The 20,403-nt window shown below is 46.6% G+C and overlaps 1 protein-coding gene across 1 annotated transcript in view; it reads left to right on the forward strand.

Moving 5' to 3' along the window:
• SNED1 (sushi, nidogen and EGF like domains 1) overlaps positions 1-20,403 on the forward strand; it is a 2,960,801-nt gene that overhangs the window by 173,668 nt on the left and 2,766,730 nt on the right. Inside the window, exon 3 of the mRNA XM_086944023.1 lies at positions 6,015-6,302. Coding sequence (XP_086800149.1) covers positions 6,015-6,302 — 288 coding nt within the window. The remainder of the gene's footprint in view (positions 1-6,014; positions 6,303-20,403) is intronic.

Here is a 20,403-nt window from a genome sequence, read left to right on the forward strand (position 1 = left end):
AAGCGGCAATCTGAGCACAAATTCTGCAACAAAGTCACGCTGGCAATTTAATAATGCAAATGAGCAAAGCGGCAATCAAAGCACACAGCGGCAATCAAAGCACACAGCAGGCAATAGATATTAATCAGATTCCAGATCAGATCAGATGCGCTGCACAACGATACCGAAGCCACAGGGGAGCGACCACTCAGCTCGGAAGCGAAGAGCGAGTCACGGCGCTTCCAGGTAAGGGAGCGCTGTTTGTTGTCTGTGGGAGGGCGGCTCAGCTGGGAGGCGGGGCGGGCTACGGAGGAGGACAACAACAACAAAATGGAGGCGTAGGGGTCAGAACGGCAAGAGCGCTTGGGGGAAAACGAAAATTCAGCAACAAAGTCACGCTGGCAATTTAAAAATGCAAATAAGCAAAGCGGCAATCTGAGCGCAAATTCTGCAACAAAGTCACGCTGGCAATTTAATAATGCAAATGAGCAAAGCGGCAATCAAAGCACACAGCGGCAATCAAAGCACACAGCAGGCAATAGATATTAATCAGATTCCAGATCAGATCAGATGCGCTGCACAACGATACCGAAGCCACAGGGGAGCGACCACTCAGCTCGGAAGCGAAGAGCGAGAGAGAGAGACTACTAGGGACCTCTTAGATAAAACCAGGGAATGGTGCAAACATTACTCAAGTGTGAAATATGACATAAACCCCTCTATCATCATGGCTAGAAGGGTGGGCTGGGTAGGACACGGGGTGAAGAACATCACTGGAGATTGTATCGTTGTAAACTTCTCAGGGAGAGATGTCACCGAAAAACTATTCTGGGATGGGTCCCCCATTGCAAAACACGACATTAGACCACTCCCTCTAGGTTATTTCTATCCTCCGTGGGGAAGTAAGAATCCACGTTCCCGCCCTCAGAGGGTACCAGAAAAAAGAGATACACCTACATTAGGACCCTGTCACTTTGCTAGGCACCCCAAGAGCGGTGTTACTGCTCTTTCTTCCCAGCCCCCTCCCTCAATTATGATACCCACACAGATTATTGATGAAACACAGACTGGGGGTTTGCCCTTGTCCAATCGTTTTACACCACTGACACATCTAGGTAATTCCGATTGACTGCTTAAATCCGCGACATTAATCACACGTCCCCTCTGAATCCAACTAGAAAAAATACATGTAGAATTCTTAGTTGGAACATTGCGGGCTCCAGATCCAAGAGCCAAGATGAGAATTGGCTGGCCTTTGCCTCATCATTTGATATAATCTCTCTCCAAGAAACTTGGGATACAGCTAACAGATTTGCCTTAGATGGGTATGCCCACTTTAGCATCCCTGCTAAACCAAGTGTGGCAGGGAGAGCAAAGGGAGGTCTATCCCTATTAATCTCACTCAATCTGAAAGGGACAACCAAACAGTTAGAGTCAGGATCCCCCCATTGCCTAGCAGTAGAACTGCTAGTGGTGAATTCACCCACTATTTTATTCATTAATTTTTACAATTCCCCCGAAATTGTCAGTACAAACCAACACTTAGAATCCCTTGAGGAATTTCTAGATAATTACAGAACCATAAACAAAAGTTTTGAGGTTATCCTCATGGGCGATTTTAATATAGAACCCTGTCGCTTGGATTGCATCTTGGAAGACAAAGGGGGGCCACCCTTTTCGCTCCCCACGCATCTTGAACACACTAAATATGGGGAAGCCTTGGAGAACCTTTTAACCACCTTTAATCTTTACGAATCAAGTTGCTGTCCATTAGGCCCTACACCCCCAACGTTCAAAGGGAAAGACACAGGTTCAGTCATAGATTATATTTTCTTATCATCTTTTATTTTGTCCTTTATCTTAAGTTATAGGGTAGAAGACTCTATTTTTAGTGACCATAACCCCGTGATATTAGAGGTTGCTCAGGGGGGGTTACTAGATTTTAAAGACTGAGGCGCAATGCGCGACTGATCTGATAACCAAAGATCAGGGTAGAAGGTTGAAATGGTCTAAAGTGACCCTGGTCACTTTTTTAAAAGAGGTCTGGAGGTCGGTATTTGCTTAGACCCTGTTGCCCCCAACACCAGAGTAGTTGAAGCTTTTAACGCAATATGTCAACAAGTAAATACTGACTTAACGCTCAAAGCAAAACCAGGAGGGCAGAGAGGAAAACAGTGGTTTGACACAAACTGCACCAAGGCACACTCCGCCCTCTTAAAGGGATTAAAGGAGACACCGAGAAATAGAATACATAAAGCTCTTCTTAGGAAGAAATACAAACATGCTATCCATGCTCGGAAAAACCAGATCAAAGAACAAGCCTGGAATGATCTGCAATCAGATGAAGTTTTGCGGGATAGTTCCAAATTCTGGGAGGTGATTAACCAGCCTTATTTCTCGGGGGTGGAGAACCATGGTGTAGTATGTGTCATCCGAATGAGCAGTGGCTCGCTCACTTCGGTAATATTTACAGCATGCCTACCTCTGTCCATACACAGGAGCTTTTTCCCCACCCGCGTTTAGAGCTAATTTTAAGCTTTTAAGGAGGAAGATGTAGAAAAATGCTATAAACGAAACACTAAAGGATAAGGCCCCGGGCCCTGATGGGGTTCCTGCGGACTTATATAAGTCTGCACCTAAATTTTGGGCCAAGATTCTGACAAATGTTTTTAACGCAACAAGAGAAAATAATCTTCCCCAGTCCTGGGCTAGGTCTATAATAATTCCAATTTTAAAAAAAGGGCCTAAGGGGCAACCCAACTTTCTATAGGCCCATTTCCCTAATAGACTATTATGTTAAAATCTTAGGCAGAGTCATTTTAGGCAGGATAACAACATGGCTATAAGGCAGAGGAACCTTGTCGAATGCCCAGTACGGCTTCAGGTCCAAAAGGAGCACACTGGATCAATGTTTAAATCTGCACTTGATCATCAGTAAATATACCATCGTGAAAGAAGGGGCCTTGTATATGGCCTTTATGGACCTCTCCTCAGCCTTCGACCTGCTTAACAGGTCGAAGCTATGGGGGGTCCTTTTGGACATGGGTATTGAGCCAGCATTGGTGGGCTTCTTAGCTGACCTCCACAGAGGACTACGGGCCTCTGTCAGAGTCACCCGGGAGGGAAGATGTACTAGCTTTTTCAAATCTGAGGCAAGGGTGCATCCTTGCCCCCCGCCTCTTCACCCTATACATAAACGCACTTGAGCCGGCGCTTATCACCTCGGCAGCCGACGTCCCGCGTGCAGGGGAGACCAACATCCCGGTCCTCCTGTACGCGGATGACGCGGTGCTTTTGGCCCGAACAGGTGTGGCCCTCAATAAACTACTGGCCTCTTTTGGTGATTTCATGACCTCGCTAGATTTGAAAATAAACACCCAAAAATCCCAGGTCATGATTGTGGGACTAAATGGCAGGAATAAGAAACCTATAATGTTCTCTTGCACTGGGAAAAAAGTTCTGAGGGTCTCTTCCTTTACTTACTTGGGCGTGATCTTTGATGACAGAGGAACATGGGGCGTCCAACACAAGTTAAAAACGAATGCAGTTGCAAGATCTGCTGCAGCACTCCTGAGTTTTGTTAAAAGAATGGGGTCACGACCAATGGAGGCTATCCTTAAAGTGTACAAAGCAAAATGTCTGGCTATAGCCACCTATGGGTCCTCAATCTGGGGATACACAAAACCTAATACCATACAGAAGGCGGAAAACAAATTTCTTAGATCGCTGCTTTCAGTTCCCCAGTCTACTCCCACTTTCACCACACACTCAGAGTTAGGCATTGGGTTTGTCACAGACCAAATAAAATCTGCCCCTGTTATCTGTTGGCTAAAAACCTGGCTTAACGAAGAAATTTCTTTAAACCATCTGATCCTCAAAGACTGTCTAGCCCTGGATGGAGCTCAAAGAATCCCATGGCTGGCCTATGTAAAATCTGTTATCATATGTGGGGCGCAAAGAGCTTTTCTTCTCTCCTGATCTTATCAAAAAAGAGGATGTCATGGTGATTAAATCTACATTGATAAACTTATTTATGGCAGAGCGGGAGGAGATAGAGATGAAAAAAACGCTTGTTAGAAGAAACTATGCCCTTTTCACCGCCTCAGGCCTTGAACCCTACCTTGTTTGTGTATCCAAACCATTTCACCATTTTCTTTTAACTAGATTTCGTTTAAATTTGATACTTTTTGTTGGGCTCCTATGCTACGTGGGATACTCCTGTTAACGCAAGTCCTTGTGTTTGCGATCACTTTTCACTACAGGACACATTACATTTTACCATGTTTTGCGAACATTACGAACTAATCAGAATAAAATATTTATTACCAATTCTTCGGGAGGCTGGCTTCTTACAGGTTAGGCCAGCGCTCTTGTTTTTACAACTTTTGTCCAGTGCACGCGTAACTTTTCATGTAGCAAGCTTTTTAGTGGCAGGAGTTCGTATAAACAAGAAGCGTAACAATGCACGGCACGGACACATTATAACTGAATTATCTTAGTAAGTGCAGGTGCTCTATTCTTAAGATTTTTAAGATCATGTAACAAATCGTCATCATGAAATTTTTAACGATGAAAGAAATAATTACAAATACTGTTTTTATTGAACCCATGAAATGTGCTCATTTTAAAGATGACATTTTTATCTGCATTCTTTTTGTATGTATTTTATCGTTGTATTTTATCGCCCTTTTGATGAACTGTATCTTGTGTCTTTTTGTGATTTTTATAAATCGAATAAAAGTGATTGACTGACTGACTGACTATATTGCACGATGTTCCATATGCTGTATGGCAGTGTGAAGCCTATAGAGCCCATCGGTCCAATGTTGTGATAGAAAAGAAACCTCTTTCATGACAACTTAGTAATGTCACTTGCTGAAGCCCATGTCCTGATGGATAGAAAACTAGCTACTAGTTTGAAATGTGATTACCGGTGATTTGAGTATACAAAATTGTAGGCACCAACAAGAGCACGTGATCGGCACTTGATTACATCTACAATGAGCAAATGTGGCCTTATTGTTAATGGAGAAAAGGAAAAAACATTTCACTTCATCTCCCTCACAAACAAAAACACATAGACAGCCCTGAATATGATTCCCACAGGAAGAAGCAAATGTAGGCTCTTATGTAGCAGTGCATTTACCCATAGAAACAGAATAGGAAAAACTCTTCCATAAATCAGGCCTAAATACTTTCAACCACTGTCTTATAGATGACTGCAGTTAAAGACCAAAAACAGTGCACATGTATGGGAGAGAACAGCAGGAAAGAAATATACCAAAGACAAAAAAAACAAGCATTTGCAAAGCAATCGGTTTCGCCTTTCGGACCTTCCTTGTATTTAGCTATGCAGCACATTAGCTTGGGTGCTGAAACATCTACTGTTCATTAACATGGAGGGAAAGTAAGCACCAAACTGCGTAACATGCCAGGTATGGGAACACATGGAGAGAAATATTGCCTTTCAGCTGGAAATTGTATCGTCGAAAGCTCTGTTTTTAATATCACTGAAAATACAAGATTTGAAAAAAAAATGTTATCTACGGGTACTTGTGGAAGACAATTTCAATGGACTGGAACCTAGAGAATGCTAAAGTGATTCTGGTATTTTACTGACCTCTACTGGTCGTTTTCTATCAAGACAGTTAAATACAGGCAGTTGAACAAGCAGAAAGCAATTCTGGTATTTTACTGACATCTACTGGTCATTTTCTGTCAAGATAGTTATATAGAGGCAGTTGAACAGAAAAAAAAGTTTCAAAGCGGAAGCAGACAAGTCCTAGAGCTGACCTCCAGAGCCCACAAAGTACATACACATATAAGTAAATACTGAAATATATACAAGAGGTCTTGAATGCTCGACCTAAAAAGGGGACAGGAGTCCTGACTTGCTATGTTCACGTGGCTGCATTCTCACACCAGCCCTGTGGTAGGGTTAATGCTAAAGGATCACAAGGTCTTATTTACCAGTAAGATGTAGTCATAGCTTTGATCAACTGAATGTAAAACATGTTCTTTTCTCTTTTGGACAGGTGAACAACAACGGAATATTGTCCTTCCTGCGTGAAGTCTCCCAGTTTACACCTGTAGCCTTCCCTATATCTAAGGACCGCCGCGTAGTGGCCGCCTTCTGGGCTGATGTGGATAATCGCCGGTCTGGGGAGGTTTACTACAGAGAGAGCAAGGGCCCCGCAGTCCTTCAGAAGGCAACAGAGGATATCCGACAATACTTTCCAGAGTTCCCGGGGTTTTCAGCCCAGTGGGTGTTCATTGCCACTTGGTTTGGCGTCACCTTCTTTGGCGGAAGTACTGTTTCTCCGGTGAGTGGTTGGGTCTTTAATTTCTCATGTAGCCCATCTCTTTGAGCTCTTTCTACTCCTTACACACACTGCAACAGCTTCACCCATCAGGTAACCTCCACTCACCTTTTGGAGGAAAGTCTCTTCTTAATATGCATCCTATCTCTCTAAACCCCTCTCTTGATGCATTTCATCATTCTCCTATCTCCCAACTTCCACCTCTCATTGCATCCCACGCCTCTTCTCTCCAATCTCCATTTAGGTCCTTAGGTCCCCTCTCCACCTCTCTTCCCTCTCTTTCCTTCTCCACTTCTAATCCTCTTTCCTTTTGAGGGTCTAGCCTGCTAGAGCATGCGCTAGCGCATGTGACTCGCTTGCAAGACACTCTTGTATCCAAAATGGGCTGGGAGCCCGCTCGTCGCTTACCAGTTGTCTGCTTCTGCAGTGCAGTGGAAACTTCCCTTCCGCCGCTTGCTGTGGAGCAAGGACCAAGCACAATTTGATTCAACTTAATCTGTGTCCGTCCGCTGCTCTTCCCTCTCTCATTCCCCCTGCCTGCTCCCCCTCTTGCATTTTTTATTCTCCCATCCCTTAATTACCCTCTTTCCGGTGTCGCTTACTCCCTCCTGCGCCACCATTGTTGCCTGCCCGTGCCTCTCTGACCTTCATGGGGCTTTCCTTGTTCCTTCCCTGCCTCCTTCCTCCTACTGATTGTCATCTTGCTTGTCCTCTCCTCTCGTTTTTATTTTCTGCTGCAGTCACAAATATGAGAAAACCAAACCGTGTTTAGTGCCAGGAGTTTCTCCTTCTTTTTTTCATTCCGTCTTCTAATTCAGCCGCATTACATGTGATTTAACTTGTTTTTTTAAATACGGCTATACTAAAATCTAAGTTCTTTAATGTTTGAAAAGTTCTGTTTTTGCATTAAACTCTCAGAATAACTGAGCACTTCCCAGTATGGCGGGTATAATGTACAGGCTGACTTGTTTCCTTTTATTTACACTTGAGGATGGCAAATTCTGAAAGTTGCTTTATGTGAGAAGTTGGCCTGATATATGATGTCTCCAATTCTGGGGGCACCTTGTATCAGTCCAAACAATCCCTTATGGTGTTGGTTGTAAGTCAACCTTATAGACAAGCTATCCTAAGGGTAGCATGGACTAAGCAGCCTTAAAGCCTTAACTCAAGAGGACATGTGAAGCCAGCTGTTTTACCAATCACAATCCTGTAGTATCAAATGAAAGGACACAAGTTATATATTATAAAAATATATGTATTTATTACTAGAATAATCCTCTATACTCTTTATGAGTCCAGAAGCACAAGCGTTTAAACAAAAGCACAGTTAAACATATAAAAGTTGCACAATTATGGATGAGGCCAAGGGGCCACTCAAACCATATACTAAAATAGTGGTATAAGTATCACTAATCGAACAGTGGTCAGGCCTAGGGCCTGAGGAATCGCTGGGACCAATCGGGACTAGCAATGCTGAAGCCGGAAAAAGCCCGCGGGATTCGGTGCAGCGCTGAAAGCACACACATGCACCAATGCAAAGTCAATGGAGCGTAAAAGTTATCGAGTTACTGTTTTAAGAGTCTTCCGACTGACCTAGAAGGACAAAACTTTAGACCTAGACACTAGAGGTGTATACCTTTACCCGAGCACCGGCGTTCAAGAGTTACCTCACCCACAGGAAGCAGGTGCACAGGTGCAAAGTCGCGTCGGCTTTCGTCGTGTGGATCTATGGAGCCTGTAGATGATGATGCTGCAGGCGGCCAGAAGAGAAGTGTCCGGTGCGATCCAAGGGTGGATCGAAGCTGAAGGGAACCTGAAAGCAGAGGGGACACACTCTGGGTCACTCAGCAGTGACCAGGGTGGAACTAGGAAGGAACCAGGCAATGTCGGGCGCAATCAGGTGGTTGTCGAGAAGCTTGTCTCCGCTGCCATGTGGACTCTAGGGCACCAAGGATGTCCAGGAGTGGATCACGAGCAGTCCCACGAAGGCTCTCACTGTCGGCGGTGTCGGCTTCCGGATTGGAGCAAACAAACCTTGACAAGCGCAACCCACGCAGGATTCGAAGATCGCTTCTTACTCGGACCAGGAAGGTCAGAGCGGGTGCTCCTTTTCAGGGGAGCGAGGGCCAGTCCAGAGCAACCGGACTGGCAGAGCAAATTCAAAGGTTCGTCGGTACTGGGGCCGCTAGCCAACGGGCAAGAGACCGGACCAACGCGTTGAGCAGCAAAATGCAGAAGGGCCCCACGCAGCACTCTGAGAGTGTGGAGGGGGTAGCTTTGGTGCAAAAGCTGTTCAGGGCTGGGGCTTCTCAGACCCTAATGCACAGCGTCGAGGGAGCCTCGGGAGCTGCACGGTCAGCACTTCGTGGTTTTTCCAAGATGGCGGCCCCATGCTTCAGGTCGCCTCCACGGGTCTCAGATTCGCTGGGACTGTGGATCGGGCTGTTGGAAGGCAGGATAGCTAGGTCTTGTCCATCTCTGTCGCTCGAGTTCCGGCGGGAACTGCAACAAAGCAAGCGGTGAGGCGCTGGATGGTGCCTGTTTGCACTGGGTGGTCACTCCTTGACCACAAGGGAGATTCTTCAGTCTTCTACATCGAGTAGGATGTCGAAGGGTCCAGAGTTTTGTTTCATAAGTTTCAGTCAGGATAATCTGAGTGCACTAGCACTGCTCCCACTCTTATACCAATCTAGTGGGCTGGATCACCTGCCAGGTCCCTCCTATGGGTAGGACCCAGGAAGGGGGTGGTTACACTCCTTTCCCTTTGTCCAGGGTCGCGCTGGGACTGGGGCTGGAGTGCTCCAGAACCGGTTTGACCGGATTATGCAAGGGGAAGCCTTGTGCTCCCCAGGCAGTGTCTAGTGTCTTTCAGCCCTCCCTGCCCCAATACACTATCTCCTGTCTGGGGAGGTGTAGCACCTCCCTGCGACAGGAAACCCTTTGTCCAGGCCTCCTCTGCCAAGTTTCGGTCAGCAGCAGGAGGTCAGACTCGTGTCGGTGGCAGCAGCATCCATTTTCTGATGCTGAGGCTCTGGTTAGAATTAACCGGGTTTTAGTAAAGTAACATGTCTTCTCCCTCTAGAAGGGTGGAATGCCACCCCCGTCACCAGGACTGGCGAGGGGGTAGTATCCCAAATCGTATGACACCTTACACAACATGTTTTGATAAAGCCAAACCAAAGTTAGCACATAACCGCGATGGATTATAATGCACTTAAGAGTATATGGTATGGCACTATCCCGGAACAGCTAAGGGAGTTGGTCCCGACAGCTGCAGACAGGCTCAGCTCGTGCTAGAGCACCATCTCACATACCATCTCACATAAAACCAACCATTTGCCTCCAGGATTGATAAGGCCTGCCATAGGAGTGACCTATAGGTATATATGTGTCCAGATATAGGTTTAGATATAGGTATACTATATCTAAGCTAGGGGTGACCAAGTCAAACAAGCTTTATTCGACGATTGTCAAAAAAGCAACATACAAATAAATATAAAACATATAACAGAGTTAAAATTTCTAAGTACTTTACATTTAAAATATATATCCATTTCATCATTTTACATTGTTTTAAAATTTCAATTTGGCACCATGGGTACATGTTAATCATTTGACAATCTATTTCTAATGGTCCAGGCCCAGCCTAGAAATTTTGCCACAGCTATGCAAACTGGCATGCCAGTGCAGGAGCGGATAATTCTAATTTCCACCGACCCTCTATCGGTGCCCATCAACCTGCACATTGGGTGAAGCCATGTTCTCCGGGGAACTTCATACACTGGGCATTCAAATAGCAGATGGCCTATGGTTTCTATGGGCGCTGAACAAGACGGACATGCTGCCTTGGCTGTCTTAGACCAACTGCTAGTAAATACCCCAACCGGTAGGCTCCCAATTCTCAGTTGAAAATACAATGTTCGATCCAGGGGTTTTAGGATCACATCCCAAAAGGCTTCCAATTTGGGTACGTTTTTAATATCCATAAACAAGCCAGTCAAAGACCCTTGATCGATAGACCTAAAAGACCTGGAAGCCACAAACTGCCAGTACAAATTCTTAAGTGCCTTTTTGGGAGGAAACCTACTATTTGTAGGATCGTCCCACAAAACCCGTAATCCCAAATCAAACAATAGGCACCTGATGTGTCTTAACCACTTAATTTTGTGATAGGTGTCACTATTGATTATATCAAATAAACCCCTAGAGTAGGTTTCGAGTTCCGGGGTGGTCCAAATCCTCCTCCAATACAAAATTGGGCTTAAGGAAGCTATAAGTGCTATTGGGAACATCCCTAAATAATAAAAGAGAGGGTTCAGGGGGGTACTCTTAGGTAATTTTATTAAATTCCTTAAAAAGGAATTTTCTGAGATTGACATCCCCTTAAGATTTTCAATTCCCCACATTTCAACCCCGTATAAAGTGGAACTAACCACTTTACCATTATAAACTTGCAATACTGGGGATATTGGTTTAGTAAGGGATTTAGGGCCCGATGTAGGTAGGGCTTTACCGATCGGTATTGGCCGAAAATACCGATTTTTGGCCCTTACCGATCGGTAAACAGCCAGCGAGATGTAGGGAACCAAAAACAGAACGAATCGGATAGAAAACCGAATCGGAATGAGTACCGAATGGGAAAGAATCCGATACGTACATACCGAAAATCGGATATGTAACGAATCGGAAAAACACCGAATCGGTTACAAAGACCGAATCGGTCCTTGTACCGATTCGTTAGTGACACCGAATCGGAAAATCACCGAATCGGTCCTTGTACCGATTCGTTAGTGACACCGAATCGGAAAATCACCGAATCGGTCCTTGTACCGATTCGTTAGTGACACCGAATCGGAAAATCACCGAATCGGTCCTTGTACCGATTCGTTAGTGACACCGAATCGGAAAATCACCGATTCGGTCCATGTACCGAATCGGAAAAAATACCGAATCGGACATGAGCCGAATCGGAAAACATGCCGATTCGTATGAATCTCCGATCGGGAAATTCCCCGATTCCGACAGTTGGGGAGATGTAGGGAGGCACAGAAACACCGAAATCGGCTCAAAATCGGTAGAATTCACTCGGTATTTACCATGGATTGCAATCAGGTGGTAACCAACTCCAACCCATATAAACAGTCCCAAAATGCATTGCAACTTGCAGGATGGCAGCTTTCTATGTCATTGCGAGGCGGCTACGGCTACAGCAGGAAGGACAGAGGGAATGGCTAAGAAATGAACAGGTCTACAGACAGAGGATAACCCTGTTCATGCTCACTGAGGCTGAGATCCTACAGAGATACAGGCTGGACTCTGACACCATACTTGAGCTCATCAGGGACCTTAAGCCATACTTGGACCACCACACCCCAAGGGCACACGCCATCCCTGCGCACATCCAGGTGCTATGCAGCCTACACCTGGTAGCGTCTGGCAGCTATCAAAGTGGAGTAGCAGCAGCAGGAGGGGTGAGCCAGAGCAGCCTGTCAAGGTTCTTCCACATATTCCTTGACGCCATGATAGACAGGATGGACCAATACATCTCATTCCCTGCAACCCACGCAGAACTGCTACAAACCAAAGCGGACTTCTACCAGATGGCACACTTTCCCCAAATCATCGGTTGCATAGATGGCACGCATATTCCGATTTGCCCACCAGCGGACACCGAATACATATACCGCAATCGGAAATCTACACACACCATCAACGTGCAGGTGATCTGCAATGCCAAGTGCACCATCACAGACCTGGTAGCAAAATTTCCAGGAAGTACCCATGACTCCTATATATTCCAACAGAGCGGCATATATGCACGGCTGATGGCTGGCGATTTTGGAGAAGGATACCTCCTAGGTGAGCCACATCATCAGACCCCCATAACACATAGTAGGTAGGTGTAATACATGTATGCATGTGTCTAATGTGACCCCTTTCTCTTCCAGGCGACAGTGCATATGCCCTCCGCTCATTCATACTCACCCCCTACCTCAACCCCTCCACACCCAGCCAAAGGAGGTATAACCGGGCCCACATACGCACCAGGAATGTTGTTGAACGGACCTTTGGCATCTGGAAAAGTAGATTCAGATGCCTGCACAAGAGTGGAGGTGCAAGGCAGTATACCCCCATCACCTGCTGCAAGATCATAGCTGTATGTGCAATGTTACACAACCTTGCGGTCAAGAAGGGCACTGAGGTGGAGTTGTCTGACTACGAGGACTATGACGACGACGAAGCTGTGCCACTGACACAGCCAGCTGGGGTGTGTACGCCATGTGATGGCAGATACAGACGTGAGGAGATCACTGAGAACTATTTCTGACTGAGTACAGATGCAAAGACAGCTAAATGTTGCTTGGAAAAAAAAAGTTTTAATAATGATGCACCACAGTTACAGCACTGATGTGCATCAAATAATGGAGATTGTTAACTCAAATAAAGTCCAGGGTTCTGGTTTGCCCATCCCCCCTTGCCAGCCTATTTTTTGGCCCGCTTTCCAGACCCACTGGGGTGTCCCTCGGCCCCCTCCGAATGGCCAGCAGCATCAGCGGATCGCCTGGTGCTCCTCCTTGGCTCTGATGCAGCGCTGGCCGGGCTGCTGCGGCTGCTGCTGTCTCCAGCATCACCCAGGTCCAGGGCAGGATTGGAGGCGGCGTTTGATATTAACATGGCCTCCATGGCCGTGGTGATCCTGGCCATCCCCCTAGTCAGCTCAGCTGTATGCTGACTTAGCACCGATTCCTGATTTGAGCTGCGATGGCACAGCTGCGCGGTCGCCGCTGCAAGGCGGGCCATGGCCCGGTTGAGCACCCGGGCATCCCTCCTGCGCGCAACCTCATGCTCCTCCTGCCTGGCAGAGGAGTGGGTGATGGCAGTGGTCAGCCTGCCCAACCCTGCTGCCACCTCCTTGTTGCTGTCCACAACAGCCTGGAAACCCTTCACCAACTCCCCCATCTGCAGGTTGTGCTGCAGGAGCTGGCGTTGGCAGGCCATGGTGGATCTGGCCTGTTGGCGCTGGATTTTGACCATCTGGCCCTCCAGGCCCAGGAACACACTGCCCTCCCGTGGTGGTGCAGCAGTGGTGGTGGTGGTGGTGGCACGGCGTCTGGCACTGCTGCCTCCGGCCTGCTGAGTGGGCAGGGGTGCCACTGGTGGGGGTGTGGTGCTGGCCGGTCCCGGAGCCCCTGCTCCCAGGACAGGTAGGACGGGTGGCAAGGCCACGGTTGTGGCAGGTGCTGGTGTTGGCGGAATGGTCTGCCTTGTAGGGGAGTTTTCAGGTGAAAATTGCAAGGGGGGTGTGCTGGCCAGTACTGGGGAGTGCACTGCTTGGTAATCAATCACCAGGACTCCCTCCATTCCAAGCCCTGGGGTGTCTCCTTCCTCATCCTCATCCTCCTCCTCCTGGGCAGCCTGGCTGGTGCTCGGCCCTGCGACTGCAGTGCCTGATGTTGCTGCTCCCTCTGCTGTCACAGTGTTGCCGCCTGATGGTGCCCCTAGGTACAAAGAAGCATTTGTAAACTGAGTGCCGATGTATTACAGTCAGTACAATTATGGCATTCCACATGTCCTTGCATCTCCTTACACCGTGTCACACTGTTTCCTGTCTTGTGATTCTGCACTGACATATTTGGCTAACTTCTGCTGACTACATGTACCATGATGCTTGTCTCTTGTATGTTGGTGACAGTACAGTGCTGGTGTTTGCCTATGCATTGTGTCTAATGGGGAGGTGTCTGGTAGGGTGTGTCATGATGCGCATGCTTCTTACCTTTAGCTGTGGCTCTCGCAGTGCTGTCCAGGGTCCCGATCCCTACGATGCTCTCCCTCTCGATGGTGCTGGAGACAATTTCCTCCAGCTCGGTGAGGGGTGGCGCCGGGTTCTTGCCTCCTCCGGTGAGATCAGCCTGCCTTTGAAGGTCAGCAAGCTTCCTCTTGGTGAGGCTGCGGAGGTCGTAAAACCTTTTCTTGAGTTCCTCAATGGACCTGGGGGTGACACCAGCAGCATTGACCTTCTGGGCGATGTCGGCCCACAATCTCCTCTTGGTGCTGTCTGGCACGTTGAGGGACAGCTTGCCAAAGAGCTGGTGGTGCACCCTCACCACCTCCTCAACCAGCACCTGAAGTTCGGTGGTGGTGAACTTGGGCTTCCTCTTTTGGGAGGACTTCTGGCTTCCTGCCTGATCTGCCATTCTCTCCTGCTCAGTTTGCAACCTCCTTCTCCCACTGCTGCTAACTGTGTGTTGGGCTCAGGCAGGCTTTCCAGAAACTTCTAGAAACTTCTTAATTGGCTGCACCTGCCAGGGTTGCCACTCCCTGTTTGGGTGGGGGAGGGGGAGCCACCTCATTGGCTGAATCGCCTATTGCCGAGTCGGCTTTTACCGAATCGGTAATATCCGATTCGGTAAAATCCGATTCGGTATTATCCGATTCGGTAAAAGCCGAATCGGTTCATGCAATGCATTCCTATGGGCTTTTTCGCCATGGGTCTATGATTGCCGAATCGGTTTTTACCGATTCGGCTTTTACCGAATCGGTATTCGCCGAATCGGAAATATCCGATTCGGTGGTAGCCGATTCGGTGTTTTCCGATTCGTTGTTGGCCGATTCGGTAATTTCCGATTCGGACCGAGCTGAATCGGAACGTACCGAATCTCATTACCGATGCCGACCGAATCGGTTTTCATTCGGTATTTTTTTCCTACATCTCGTTTTCCGATTTCAGAATACCGATTCGGCCCGCCTCGGTATTTTGAAATCGGAAAATCGCGTTTACCTACATCGGGCCCTTAGTATGTTCTACACTCAGTGCACCCGATAGCTGTCTATGTTTAAGGGTAGCCAGCTCAATTTGTTGATTCCTGCACAAATTATACTGGATACAGACACCCAAATAGGTGAAGGATTGGACCTTTTCCAGAGGACACTTATTCATAAGCACAGTACCCTTGAAAGATTTAGAGGCATTAAAGGTCATAAATTTTGATTTTTGGACATTTACCTCTAACCCACGTGCTGTACAAAAGTCTTCAAAAAGACCTAGACCTTTTTGAAGCCCACTTAGAGTTTTTGCAATTAAAAGACAATCGTCAGCAAACATTAGAATGGGCACTTTGGCTCCAGCACCACCTTGCCCCAGCTGAGTGATCAGCCAGTTGTGTCAATTTAAGAACCAGCCAGGGGTGGCAAAAGATATGCTGCAGCCCCTGGTAGGCCTTGAATGCACCTATGCCCTAGGCACCTATAGTGCACTGTATAGGGGCTGACAAGGTGTCCAGTACCAAATTGGGTATGTACCTATAGTACATGGAGTCCATTTAAAGAGAGAGCAGATAGCCAGGGACCCTGATTCGCAGGGAACCAAGACAACTAAGTTGAAAACCAGCTAAACACAAGGCAAAAAATCTGGGGTAACCATGGTCAGGTATCCACCCTCCTACACTTTATCTGGTCTTTTTGGAGTTGCACGCAAGATAGATCGGAGTTTAGGCCAATCTAGCAGTGTCCAAAATGGAAGTAGCTGTCACTGTGCTTTCTATATGTAATAGGTAGGTTGCATTCACCTACTCACTCAATATGGCCACTGTATGTAACATTCTTCACTTACATTCTAAATGCGCTAATGGTGCAATGTCGGAGCCTCGCGAGCAGCAGTACTAACAACAGGCTTCTGAATGCATGGCGGCCACTGTCTCTCCCAGGTCGCCCTCGGCGCAGCAGCTGCTCAGCGAGAGCAGCGAGTCTCCTAGTCCTGGCCTCCGTTCTTTGAGGGTGAGAAGAGCGATTGGTGGGGATGGGAAATACGAATGTCAGATGGTGTAGTGTAGTGTATTTGAAATTCTTTAGAGTGTTCTTGAGCTTTCAATTTACCAAGTATTACTTCCTATATCTTTGTACTCTTTTTCTATTGAAGGAAGTGCCTTCTACTACAGCTCACAGAATGTACAGGTTTGGAAAATTAAAGCATTTATAAATTTGTCGTGGGGCGTATATGAAGGGCTATGGCTACCCTGACAGGAAGATGAGCTTGTTAGGAAATGCACCACTTCTGGCGGAGGAGCAGACGCTTTTCACCTTTCTTAGAGAAATGTATTGCCCATTTGTACATGTTCTGATTTTATGATAGGGCTATGAGCTGGAATTTGAATTCACCTTGTTTATCTTGCTTTGTATGTGTGTATGTGGTATCTCTTAAGTGCAAACCTAGCCAAAGGGCAGCAAGTGCTGCAAATGGTCAAAGTCAAGCATAAAGTCAATGAGTGATAGTGAAAGATAGCTGATTTGTAGGCTGTTTAATGTATTGCAATGTAGTTTTTTTTAAAGCTGACTCTCCAACTCTTTCCTAAATTAGACTAGCATTGAGGAAGTTAAATACAAGTATATTGTTCCAGATCCTGAGGGCATCTATGGAGAATACCAGTTTCCTTCTATTTTAAAGAGTCTGTAGTCTAATGATTTCCTGGATGCATGTGTGCTAATAACCACCAGAGATGGTGAGTTTGTCTGCAAGATAATCGTGTTTGCTTGTTGTGATAGCTTTATAAATGATGCCCCTGATTTTGAAGGTGGTGCAGGTCGGCAAGGAAAGCCACAGAGTTCCATCTGGAGGGGGGATGTTGTGATCATATTGCTTCAGGCCCTGGCTAAGGTGTGCTACAGTATGTTATGATGTCGCTTTATGAAAGAAACTGTTTCTCTTTTCTTAGAAGAGAGAGCTGGTACCAGGCAGTTTTAAGCAACCAGACAGTTGTGCTGTCTGGTTTGCTAAAGACATCTTGGGGATTTTCAGAAAATTCACCTAGCAATGCATTTTGCCCGTTGCTTACCATTGGCTTTTTAGAACCACATTTTATTGATTTCTGCTGACAACGTGCTCTACGAGCCAAGTTACAAACAGACGAGCAAGATTATAGATTTGGCATTTTGTAAAACAATGTAGCATCTGGTAACCAAACAGTAAACCCGCTGCAATTATAGTACACATACTGGTGTCCAGGAACTTTAATAAAGTGTTGCTGCCGCGTCCCCAATGAATATTCCCATCTTTCACCCATATACCGTGTATGTGCTCTGTTATACCATTTGCTCTTTGGTTTGTAATTCACATTTTCTGGCTTCCTATTTGTTTTATATGCTGTAGGCTGTCCAGCTCAAGTTCATCCCTCCCATTGCCCAAACATTGTTTACGGTATTCTTCCACAGACTCACTTTCTGTAAGCCGTCTTTTAAATCTTGTTCTTCCCTTTTCACAGTTGCTATGCATTCAAAGACAGAGGTCAAACGCCAGACGTTGGCTTCCAAGGATCTTGCTGTTTATTTTTATTTTTCTGACTTCAAAGGGAGAGGTTTTATGTGACGTTCATGCTGGCTAAGGAGAAGTGCCGATGGAAGGCTTTATGTTGTTGTTTTTTTTTGTAGCACTCATCAAAATTTAAATGTCTGTAAATGAACTAGGTGATGACATTTCCACACAGTGTTTGTGTGCTGTATATAATGTTTTATCAGTGTGTGAGTTCAAATGTAATGGTCTTTTCATTTGAAGATGTGTTGTCTTTAATGATAGTACGCGACCATACCATGCATGCTCCTCGTTACCCTTCTACACTCTGCACCACATCACTTCACACCTCTGCACTCTACTTTTCACCACTCCACACTACTCCACACCCTGTCAGTGCACTCTTCTCTACACCACTCCACTCTACTATATGCCACTGCACTCTCCCCCAAACTACTGTCATGCATCACTACACTTAACACCACTCCGCGCCATTCCACTCTGTGCATCCCTACTCTGCAACACTACCCTCTATACCACTGCACACTACGCCACTCTATTCTGTACCACTCCACTGTACACCAGTTGACACTATGCCAATCCCTGCTATGGCAATCTACTCTGTACCACTGCACTCTACTCCGAAACAATCTACTCTTCGCCACTGCACTTGGCGCCACTCCAGCCTTCTCTGCACCACTTTAAGCCACTGCACTCTACACCACTTTAATCAAAACTAATGCACTCAACCCCACTATACTCTACAATGCTGCACTCTGTAACTACACTCAACGCCACACTATTCTACACTATACTCTATGCCACTCTACTCTGCTGCGCCACAGTATGCTATGCCATTCTACTTTGTGCTACTGCACTTTATGCCAATGCACTCCAAGCCACTATGCTATACACCACTGCACTCTACAACAGTATTCTCTGCAACTCTGCACTCTTCTACTCTATTTTATGCCGCTCTACGCCACTGTACTCTGCATCGCTATACTATACACCACTGCACTCTATGCCAATCCACTCTAAGCCACTCTGTACTACTGCACTGTGAGAGGTTGAGCCACTAGTACCCCCCCTTACCTGTACATCGCCACACCGTCCTGACGATGTACTCCCTCAGCATCAGGAAACCTGTGAAAGAAAGGGAAAATGGTTAAACCACCCCTTACTACAGTCACCCAGACAATGAAAGGCGACTGTTTCTTTAAATGGAGAGGCCAGTGCAAGGAAGGAGATAACCAATCCTGTGTACGTTTGTGGGAGGAAAAAGGAGCAGAACTACCAGTAGAGGAGACCAACGAGGAGAACTCCAACAGCGGGAGAGTAGGGACCGGAGCAGCCTGAAGAGAGAAACGGTTCTCTGTATACCGCGAAGCAGAGGAAGATAGCGGCCACCCTGGAGTCCGGTTGAGGAGACGTCTAGAAGGAGAGATCAGAAGGACCCCCTCCTCTGCAGTTAGTCCTGGTCATGTGAGTAGTCAAAGTCAAAGTCAAAGTCAAATAGGCTTTATTTCGACATAAAAAATATCTTAAAAAGCATACATACATAGTAAATTCAATTTTAAACATTGCTAGATAAAAAGCATAAAAAAACCCTTACGAGCTAGGAATCAACGTTTTTTCCTACAATTTCTGGAGGGGGAATTATATAAATTACCTAAAAGGGATGGGCCGAAAACAGACCATAAGTTTAAAATCATGATTAAACAATTTGCCTAAGTCTTTTTGACCGAATCCGCCATGCCCACCCAAGGTATTTCGAGGTGGCGCATGCAAAAAATGTGCGAGTGTCTGTAAGTAGTATTCTTAGTGCCACGTTACAATGTCTAGTGCCCAAGGTGAGACAAATTGGTTTGATCCATTTCATACGAGGAACCTTGTAGGCAGGGCACTCGAATAACAAATGGGGGACAGATTCACGGCGCTGAGGGCAGAAGGGGCACCATGGAGCAGTCTGATATGGAATTTTCCAGTGGCATGTGAGCTCCATTACAGGGAGGAGACCTATTCTAAATTTAAAATACAGGGATCTTTCCCATGGGGCGGAGATAATGTCCAAATACAGTTCTCTGATGGGGACATCTTTGAACTCCACAAAGTTTCTAGTCGATTTGCAGGTCATTGTGGAAGAGTTTCTTTTGTTTGCCACCCATGACCAATAGAGTTGTTTTAACGTAGCTTTGGGCGGGGCTGACTGTTGGTGCCATGCTTCTTCCAGCCCCAGGTTGGCAAGTAGGGCCTTGATGTCCCTTAGCCATTTAATTTTTGTACAACCTGTGGATTTGATTATCTCCCGAAGGCCATCCGCATAACTTGAGAGCTCTGGCACTCTCCAGATGCGGGCCCACAGTAGCAAGGGGCGTAACTTTGCTTGGTCTTCAATCGCCCGACAGCCCATGTCCAGTTGCAATGGTAGAATGGGGACAGATGGACCGAGAGACATTAGACTTCTCAAGAAGGTGTTCTCGGCTCGAGTTAGCTCTTTCATATTTGACATCCCCCAGAGCTCTGCCCCATAAAGTGCTGCACTTACTCCTCTGGCCGAGTAAATATCCATTACTGCTGCTATTGGTTTTGTGGAAGCTGCTCTCTGCTCTTTCAGCAGGACCCCAGTCACTCTTTTCAGGCTCAACAACATTTTGGTCAAGTGACAGTCCCATTTCATGGAGTCCACCAGCCGGATGCCCAGGTAGTCGAACATTTTGGTCCTTTCCAGTGCAACGGGCCCCAGTGTTGGAGGGGGGCCAAGTTTTTGCGGGGGGTTCAAAATGAGATACTTTGTTTTATCTGTGTTAATACAGAGACCTC

This window comes from Lissotriton vulgaris, chromosome 11 (genome assembly GCF_964263255.1).
Source record: "Lissotriton vulgaris chromosome 11, aLisVul1.2, whole genome shotgun sequence".
Taxonomy (NCBI): Eukaryota; Metazoa; Chordata; class Amphibia; order Caudata; family Salamandridae; genus Lissotriton; species Lissotriton vulgaris.